Genomic DNA, 10039 nt, shown 5'->3' on the forward strand with positions numbered 1-10039 from the left:
CCACCTGCCACACTTCCTGCATGTGTGCATGCTCCACATGCCACATGCTCTGGGCCCGGTTCCTACTCCTTCATGTGACTTCTGGGTATCCCAGAAGTTTTCCTGATATGGTGGCCACTGTGGGAAGATGAGAAGTTAGCTTCCTTCTCATCTTCTTACCCACAGTATGTTGTGCCCTGGATAGGGCTGGTTACACCAGTAGGCTGTGGACCATAGGGGAGGGTCATGGGGACCTGGGAGTCGTCCCCTGACAGGTATGCATGTACATATAGTGGAAACAATTGGATCCAAAGGTAAACAAAGGTTACCAAGGGGAAGGGGAAGTAATTAGAAAGAATCCTCAAGACAAATAAGGAATAGGCAAAAAGCCCAAATTACGTCTGAGGTTTGTGGAGTGAGAGAATTAAAAGCCAACTGAATGGCAAGGTCTGGAAATGTCTATGAACAAGCAGGGAGCTACAGAGAAAAGGTGTCTGGAAATGTCCAGAGCCCAGAAGTTGTAGTTTGGAAGATTGGGGTTGTAGAAAATATCAAATGATAAAACAATAAGGTTTATTGAGACCGGAGGTAAAATAGGAATGGGGAGGTACCGGAGGTGTGGAGACCAGAGGTGGGAAGGGGGGTGGATAGGCAAGTTGAGATTTATCAACAACAAGCAGGCACATCTCCTTTGAACAAAGGGTCCAAGGAGGTGGAGGTATGGTGGTGGAGGTCCGGAGGTGATGCAGACATAGATGGGAGGCAGAGTGGGAGAGAGTCAGGTAGTCCTAGGGCTGTTGGCATCGACCAGAGGCAGCAGAGAGAGATTGGGAGGGCTGGTGGAGGTCATAGGAGTCGTGTAGGGATAGGGTGGAGGGAGGCAGAGGGAGGCGGAAGATCCGGATATGACAGTGGGAACCAGAGAAGCAGTCTTCTTCTCACCATTCCCACTTCAGGGACATCTGCCTGCACTGGGCCTGTTGCCATACGTGCCCGCTTTATACCCCACCAGGCCCTCAGCACTGGGTGATATACCTGGATGCTCTCGACCCTGGACCAGTCCCTGACACTTTCCAATAGCTGTTGCTAATTCCACCTGTTATGGAAATGGGATTTTCCCATTTTTAGCCTCTTATGGGCTCTACGCAGTACAATATCACGTGACATGTAAATAATAACAACCTAACCAACTATTATCACCCAAAACACCTGATGTCCATGTTATTGTAAACCCCACTGTTACAACATCTGTTACATTAATTGTAACATCTTCTCAATGTCACGGCCCCCTCCTGCACCCGGACGCTATAGAAATGGGCCAATTAGGCCCCATTTTTATAACAATGGTGTCGCAGCCGCTTCCGCTTCTGACCAGCAACCGACAATGCGGGCTTCTGTGCAGGAGTTAACCCCATCCAACTCAGCAGCTGAGGCCCTCAAGGCTGCCGAGTATCGTTACATGGTGAAGGAAATGCGGCATGCAGTGGACGAGTTCTCACACCTGTCCTTCTACCACGCCTGTCCCTCTCTCGACCTACTGCAAGAATGGAGGCGACTGGGTCCAGGAAACATCGAGGCTCAGTTGGTTATCGACTGGACCACTGAGTTTCTACCCAAATACCGCCTTACCCTGGAGGCTGCCCAAGAGTTAAATGCGATTTTGCAAGCATCATGCGATTTTACCCAAACCACATCGTTATTTGGGTATATGTCGGGTTCTTTCGAGATAGACCCAGGCAGGAAGTTCTGCAGCCATTTGGCGACTCTGGGGCTGTCGAAGCTAAGTACCTTTCGACTGGGTTTGGAATGTTTGATCAGGAAATTCGCTGAATTTTATTTACATTTCGAACGCGTCAGCAAGGCCATCTCCCTCCTACACCCCACCCTTCCTGACCCAGGTCTGCCACCTGGCATTTTCCTTAACGGGCAGACTCTTGTCCCCCGGGCTGCACGCTCAGAGAGCGCCAACCACCCTTGCTACCGGTACGCTCATTCGAGCACCAAGTACCCACTAGCCTGCACTTGGGCCACTCCCTGGTGGAACCTCAAACGCCCACGCTGCCGGTACGCTCTCGCAAGCGCCAAGTCACCGGTGACTCAGCCATGGACCGCTCCCTCAGCGAGCATCAATCGTCCACATGCACGGTACACTTGCCCGTTGAGCGCCAAGTAGCCATAGCCGCCCCTGCGTCATGTAGCACCCAAGAAACGCCACGTCAGCTCATTGCGACGTGTGCCTTTCCTGTGTTACAGGAATGGGTTCCGGGGAACCCAGCCTGAGCTGTTCGGCTCACTAATGGAGGTGGCTGCGTAGCCATCGGAGGGAGAGCAGAATAGGATGAGGGTATGGGAGTACAACCCGTGTGTCGGCCAACGGTAACTTGGCGCTCCTGGGAGCGTACTGGTAGCGAGTATGATGTGGGCTCCTTGAGGGAGCCACCTGGCTGTCTGCTAACGGGGACTTGGCGCTCCTGGGAGCGTGCCGGTAGCGGGTGTGCTGGGAGTGTCTGGCTAGCGGTGACTTGGCGCTCAATGGAGCGTACCGGTAGCGAGGGATACTGGGACTCCCAAAGGGAGTCATCCAGTTGGTGGCTATCGGTGACTTGGCGCTCATGGGAGCGTACTGGTAGCGGGAGTTGTTGGGGAAAGCGGGCTGGTGGACCAGTGCACGGTAGTGGGTGACCGTGGGAAGTGGGACCCGCGGGTGCGTGGCCAGGCATCCTGGAGCTGCCTGGACCGTATCCTTCTCCTGAGGAGGTGGGATAGGCTACAGTTCCTGATAGGGAACTTCTGGTTGGATGGGAGTAACCACTCGACCACCCAGTGGACTGGTGGGAGCGGACAGCAGGAGGCTGGGCATGGGAATGCCCTCCTCGTTGCGGTTTTGTCATGGAGAGGATGAATAGGGAGGTGGACATGGTTCCAAGGTTACAGGTTGAGTTTACAGTGGTGGCACAATGGTGAGGATGTTACAATTGCGGTACAAGGTTTTTGGGTTATGTATTCGATAATGAGAACAGTTCCGGCATCTGCCTTATACATCATATGACTTCTAACTATCTAATATGAAAAATCATAATGGTCAAAGGAAGTCCCTTGAAACTCAACAAATCCCCCAGCCAGCACCAAAACCCAGTGGGAAAGCTTGGCATGGGGTTTGACAAAGAAATAAAGTTGAAGGGGCTAAGGTTTGATTGTCTATAGTCACGGACCATAAGATTCTAGGTCCATTCCCATAACATCCTGAGTCAACACGACTGGCTCTTGCCCAACCGTGTCCAGCCATCCCACCACTGCTTCCATGGCATTCGCGCCCGGTAGCCCCACCCCCCTCTCCCACCACCTCTCTGCATCGTCCAACGACCTCACCACGACCGTGTCCGGCCATCCCACCGTCAATTCCATGGCATTTGCGCCCGATCCAACCGCGCCTGGCCATTCCACCCTCAATCCCATGGAATTCACGCCCGATCACGACGTGCGCTGAAGGAGGAGAACAGAAGTCCTATAAAAGGCTGTTCTTTCTTCTGATACTTATATGTTAGTATTGGTACTTTAACTCAACCACTGTAGCGTTTTGGTTGCTTTGTGTATTGATATTTGTATGTGTTACTGATTATTTGTGTGTGTATGAAATTCTCAGGGTTCAATTCACTTGTCTACCTGATTGTCCCACATGAAAATTGCGCTATAGACCTACTATTTTCAGTCGTTTCACCTCTGTCTTGTCACTTTTAACTCGGAGTGACTCCAACTGACTTGACTCAACGTCACTATTTCTTAACTTCTTCTTAACTTTTTACTGAGGGTTGATCACTTTTACTCAGATGTGATCTGAACTGCACACTTATACTAATAAAACTTAATTTTTATTAGGACGCCTTATGACCTATGAGCCAGAGCACGTAGGGGAGAGGAGTAAAGAAGGAAGAGGGGTCAGACCAGAAAATGCGGTCTTTTATACCTTTCCTAAGGGCTCTGTTTTCACATATCACTTTACTATTTACATTGCTGAGTAATCTTATATTGAGCTTAGCAATCCTCTTATGTAAGCGATCAGCATCCCATTCTGCTTCTAGAACTTTCTGGAAGTTTTGGTGTGGGAATTAGCCAATTGCATTGCCTAACACCCATCATGACCTTGTTTACCCTTGTTTACTCACTTTATTCTAGGTCACATGTCATGGGGTTATTTGTTAGCTTAAGAGTGTAGCTTTCCGTCGGTATAAACAACAGTAAACTACGAGGATTATTTATGAAGATATGAATTTTTCAAGATTTAATTTTGAGGTTCTCCAGATTGCTTTGGCATTAGCTCATCCATTTTCCTACAATTAATTCTGGATAAATTATGCCTTGTTCCTGGACTCAAACTCTTTAGTTTCACATTTCTAGCTCATCCGTTTTAACCACAAACTTAGGATGTTTGAGCCAGTCTTCTCTGCAAGTGTGTTTTAATCTTATTACATCCGTTTCTCCCTCAATTCTTCAGATTTTAACATGAAATCTTTTCGAACACAGACCTATACTTCAACTCTTTAAGACCGACAAATATTCATATTTTTCCCTATTTTCCTCGTATAAATATTTCCAATTCCTTCATCTTTTCCTCGTACCCGACCATTTTTCATTATATGAATGCCTTGATTTTCTTCCGATTTCTCTTTGTCATTCGTTTCGTACGTTCGTAAAACTATTTTCCCACGTTATCACGAATTTCTAATATTTTATTTGATACAGGAAACCTTGTTTTTGTTTTCATGTGAGTTTATTTGCTGTTTTTCTTTATTTTCTGAACCATCTTTTAATCCCTAGACTTGAAAGTTCGCGTAGATACTCGCTCCATCGACTCTGTTCTTCAGTACTTTTCCGATATTTTATTTCAATTCATTTTGTTGAGTTATGATTTTATTCCTATTTTTATTTCTGGTCCGTGGAGGTTGTATGATTTTTATCCAATTTTCTGTGATGGTTTCTGGTTGTTTTAGTGTTGTAACTTTTATATTCCTACATATAGGCACAGCTGAGCAATTGCAGTCCCTTGCAATTTACTCTAATACCTAGATCTAGGTTTGTTTCATGCAATTATGGCTTTAGGTTGCACCGGGATATTGCATTTCGGACTTTCCCTTGTTGTTGTAACGTGATCTGTTTGTTCTTGCGCATTTCGCACGCCTTCGGCTTATTCCGTGCCCGGTTCCGCTGGTTCCCGTGCCCTTTTGGCCTCAGTTCCCACGCACGCGCACTCCGCTATTTATGCTAAATGGGCCTTTATTGTCTTTTCACTTCCCTTATGGTGTCTAACCTTTTGCTTTAACTCTACTTAGTTCCTTTTACTTTGTTTATCTTTTGCGACTTCAGAATCTCTTCTATAATGGTCTGTTTTCCTATGAATTTTATCTGACGCGAGCCTGTTATCCTCTTTTGAATCTTTAAGATAGCGCATTCGAATGAATAAATAAATAAATAATAAGTTTGCGGTCCATTCCGTGATCTTCTATAGTTATTTAGGATGCTCATTGGCTTTCTCCTCAGCGATCTTGGGAATTCTTATCCGCTTTTAAATCACACCAATAAATAAAAGAAACCGGAGTCGTGATTAGTCGTGATTTGAGGATTTCAGTTGGTACAGACAAATTTCACAGAAGTACAAGTACAAGCATTCTTTAGCGATTCCGAGCACATTTCCAAACACGAAATTTCCCTATTTAGTCAAATGGTCGGACCACCATTTCTCTTCGCGCTCATTCGCCCAAGTTTCTCCCGGAAAATAAATCGCATAATGATCGCGGTAATTCTCCAAGCCAAGCTGAAGTTCTTCGAGAGTTTCAAGACTAAAGCGCTTGAGTTTCGAATAAATTCTTTCTTGATAAATGCGGTAGTTCCATAGATTGATGGGGTTGTCATGAGGCTTGCGGACTTTTTGTTCGGCCTTTCCCAACCATTCCATAAGCAGTCCTTGTGCATGACGAAGTTCGAGTTCCATCTCGTGTACTTCATCTGTAGTGTTGCCTAAGGTGGCTTCCAGGAGTATTCTACCGATTAGGAAATCGGATGCTTCTTCGATATTTCGAATAGATTCGCGTTTACTGTGTTGGGGTCGGAATAAATTTCCGAGGCGTCGGGGATTTCGGCGCATCTGTTTCTCATCTTGAATAATGTCCATGCACGTTTCCGCGGTCTGCCAAGCACGGTCCAAATCCTTTTCCAACTGAACTAGATGGTTGGTCAGGAAGTCGCTGACAGTCTTAACTCCTTTAGGAAAACCCTGATCATGGTCGGCGCGCATCATCTTAATTAGGTATTCGGAAAAAGTGGGAGAGAATTTATATTCCGGATTATATTCGGATGGCGGTGTTGGAACCATCCATTCGGAATATTCGGGAGAATGTAAGGTGGGATGATTAATTTGAGTTCCCCAAGCGGTAAAATCGGGTTCCTGCCATCCACGATGTTCGGAATCGATAACCATCGGGTCTGAACTCTCGCTTATGTCTTGTATGATTTAAGGTAAATAAAATCATTGTTTCTCAGGTCATTCCCACATGTGCTCACCAGCAGGAATTTCCGTCTTCGGATTCAAATACTTCTCACAATCCGCATGAATCTTGCGAGTTAATTCCGTAAGAATTTCGCTGAGCTCTTTATCGGAACAATCTTCAAATGGCAATTCATCGGCCCCCTCAGACGAAGCTCTCTTCCTCTTCTTAGGATTCTCAAGATGTTTGACTAATTATTTATTTAGTCAATAATTTTCTTCCGGGTCATGTGGCACATACGGGTAATTTCCGTGTCGAACGTTCTGCTCTTCTTCTTCTCTTCAACCGAGTCATAGCAAGCAAGGAAAGGTTGGAAGGACATTTTAATGAGTCGAGTAGTCGCGATGGAACAGATAGGGTAGCAGAGGTGAGTAGCCAGATCAGTCCAGTTTCTTGCTCCCCTCTTCACTGCTAACTTTTCGCCCATTTTTATAGACGTCGACGACCCATTATCCTGGATTCTGCTCCTTCTACCTGGTTCACTTTCGCTTTTCTTGTTTGACGCTCTCTCTCTGCATGGTTTTTCCTCCTGATTTCCTTCGTCGCCATTCCTCATGTTCTTTCGTCAACTTCGGTATTTTCCTCGCGATTTCCTCACGTTTCGATTTCCCGTTACGCTCATGGCCATCAATCTCTCCCTCATACCGGACATCATCAAACTCATATCCGCCTAATTACATTTGACCTAATTTGTGTCCAGTTTGCGTCGGTTGTTCGTTAATTGTTCATAATCGCCTGGTCTCCTGTCGGTCTCCTAGCTCTTCTAATATCCGCTCTCCTGTCGATCATTACTCATCTTTCATAACCGTGTGCCTTTCATTCTTTCGTCATAACTCAATATCGTCGGTCATGTAACACCTTCGGCCTCCGTTTTGCACGAATAACCGCTCATTCTCGGCTTTTGCTTGTGCGATATGACTTCGTGGTCTGTCATCACTTTGTATTCATGTACTCAAGTCCATTACCAACGCTCCATCCGATCATGTTCGATATCTTCAATCCGCTATTGTTGGCTCTTCGTTAAGAGTTCGATGTCACAGCTTGAGCCTAGGCAACTGGGCTCGCTGTAACATGCTCTTGTTCTCATATCGCATTTTTACGTGATTAATTTTTGAAACCCCCTTCACATTCGATTCGCCGATGTGTTGGTTTCTCTTTTCTCTTTCTTTTATTCTTCTCTTTTTGTGTCGTGCCTTGTTTCATGTACATTACTCAACAAGTTATTCAATATATGAATTTTTTTTTTTTTTTTTTTTTTTTTTTTGGAATATCCTTAAGCGCGGAAGTGAATGAATTGAGTTCGGAAAAAGAAAGATTACAATATAGTTGTCGGATCATGAAACATGAGGTTCCAAGCCGCAACATGTGTAACTAAGAGAAGGGAAGTTAGTCTTCGGCTTCGGGCCAACATTCCTCCTCAAATTCCTCTTCTGTCTCACATTCGTGTATGTAGAATATTTTTGGACGTTGCTCGGAAATTCCAGTCTCCAGTCCGATGCAGTCACCAGGAGGGTAGAATCGGTATGGGTGAAATTCTCCAGGTCCACTGGTATATATGATCTGATGGATCAGTTTGATCGATCATGTTCTAATACCTCTTGACGTACTTTGGAGTTCGAGGCAATAAGTTCCAAACGTTCTCATCCCCCGTTTCCTTGTACAGTTCCTCTACGTACTCCTTGACTGATAAGGGTACTTCCCTTGGGATAGTCCGTTTTACTGTTCGAAGAGACACAGGGTCTTCTAGTGGCTAGATGATTCTGGTTTATGAGCTTATCTTTACATTCCAGTCTGATGTCCTTACCACGTCTTGTTTCTCTCTCAATTCTTGTATAGCTTTCCTCATGCTGATCGCCACAAGGATGAGAGCTATTACAAGTGTAATGGCAAGAGTGATTGTAGTTGTGATAGAGGCCATCTTTCTTAGAACGTGGTTTGGGGGTGCTCGTAAAAATTCGAGTTGGTGTATTCAAATAATTTCTTTCCCACGCCAACACCTTCTGTTCATCTCGTCTTCAACTTATAACTCTTTTTGACTCAACTTCTTGGTCTAAAATACCAAAAAAAATGTGAAATGTAATGAAAATGTTTAGTCTTGCTTTTATGGATTTTCTTATGTTTTTGGTGATGGTAGAAAAATAACTCTTATTTTTCTGAAAATACATAGGGTTCGTGGAGAAATGTTTGGGGTCAGGGGATATGCTGTTCCTTCCCTATCTCCATTTCCTTCTTCCGATCACTAAGATTCATATGAGACCCATTCAACCTGCTTGTTGATGGATTCCAAGGCATTAATGTCTCATTCGTGAATACTTAAGTCTCGACGATGAGAGCATACCTGAATCTTTACACCATCTTTCACCATATGACTCATAGCCTGAAGCCGACTCTTGCTCAAACAATTCATCTTGACCACTGTGTTCCTCTGGGTGAGGTGGCATTGCTCTGTCCAGCCCGAGAACATTCATGGTGGACGTTTGAGATTCTCTCCTTCCATATTCCCTTCCTAGGCTCCATATTGCAGCAATGAGAAGGCTTGCTAAAAGTGAGGTGACTAGGATAGTGAATAAGGTGAGAGGTTCTTGAGCGATCATTGGTTCTGGTGTTTTCTGAGCTATCGAGCGCAAATTTCAAGTAACTTCGGCAACTACCGATTTTTCTCGAAAATTTTCACCAAGCATGCGACAATATTTTAACAGCTTTACATGCAATTAGTCTCTTGTTTTCAGAACTAAACAATCTCAGTCACTGGTCTAGCTCGTCTCGATATTTAGTTTCTGATTTTTCCACAATCCTTGGATACATACCCATCTTTATGAGACGTGTCTGTCCTTGTCAATGAGATTGAAATCCCAGATATACGTCCTGTGGTTTGCTGATCCTCTGCTGGCATCTGTAAAGGCTGAGGGATGTTGACCCTGCCTTGAGGTCTGAGGTGTGCCAAAGGTGGAGGTTGCAGGGTTTGCAACGCAATTTCTGTTGGCCTTTGATGAGGTTGTTGTTGCCTGATCCAGGCCGATAGATTGTTTTGCCTGATGCGATTCCACTGTTCCTTCACCCATTCTGTTGGGCATTCCACTACATAGTACCATAGACCATCATAAAACTCTGGTCCCACAGACGTAACGATACAAAGGACTATAAGTCCAAGTATGACTAGCGTAGATATGATTATGATCACCTGTACCAAACATTAGGACTCGAAAATAAATAACACTGATAAAACTCAATGTATAAATATCCATTTTCAACTAGTGTAGGAGACAAGTAGTTTTCTCCAAGTGCTGGCGCTAAGATGATATTGAATTGTGAAAGTGACTAATCATGTGATCCTTTTTCTTCTAAGGTTCTCGTGATTGTCGATACTGCTCGAATTCCTCATCTGAAGAATCTTTGAATTCCCTATCTTCTCGTATATTGATAGTATGCAACCATCTCAGACTCACTGGCGATGGTGTGAATAACTGTCCACAAGAACTATTTTCATCTTTATACCTAAGATATTTTCCTGTTTTTTGGGG

General features: G+C 44.8%; 3 protein-coding genes across 3 annotated transcripts; 1 reads left to right on the forward strand and 2 right to left on the reverse strand.

The window, feature by feature from the left end:
• Positions 1-1255: 1255 nt before the first annotated feature.
• On the forward strand, positions 1256-2152 carry EI90DRAFT_3141146 (uncharacterized protein; the record flags this gene model as incomplete). The annotated part of the gene is made up of 1 exon (XM_039064974.1): positions 1256-2152. The coding sequence occupies one exon, from the start codon at positions 1256-1258 to the stop codon at positions 2150-2152; it is 897 nt and encodes a 298-aa protein (XP_038907419.1).
• Positions 2153-6724: 4572 nt separating this feature from the next.
• EI90DRAFT_3106941 (uncharacterized protein) lies at positions 6725-7293 on the reverse strand (the record flags this gene model as incomplete). Its single annotated transcript, XM_039062619.1, has 3 exons — positions 7117-7293; positions 6956-7077; positions 6725-6797 (listed from the first exon to the last, which is right to left on the reverse strand). The coding sequence occupies exons 1-3, from the start codon at positions 7180-7182 to the stop codon at positions 6725-6727; spliced, it is 261 nt and encodes an 86-aa protein (XP_038907420.1). The 5' UTR covers positions 7183-7293.
• Positions 7294-7904: 611 nt separating this feature from the next.
• EI90DRAFT_3025528 (uncharacterized protein) lies at positions 7905-8436 on the reverse strand (the record flags this gene model as incomplete). The annotated part of the gene is made up of 3 exons (XM_039057925.1): positions 7905-8064; positions 8126-8268; positions 8323-8436. 3 exons carry the CDS (start codon positions 8434-8436, stop codon positions 7905-7907), a joined length of 417 nt encoding a protein of 138 aa, XP_038907421.1.
• Positions 8437-10039: the final 1603 nt, after the last annotated feature.

The sequence above is a fragment of the Cantharellus anzutake genome (assembly GCF_015039405.1).
Source record: "Cantharellus anzutake strain C23 chromosome Unknown EI90scaffold_368, whole genome shotgun sequence".
Classification (NCBI taxonomy): domain Eukaryota; kingdom Fungi; phylum Basidiomycota; class Agaricomycetes; order Cantharellales; family Hydnaceae; genus Cantharellus; species Cantharellus anzutake.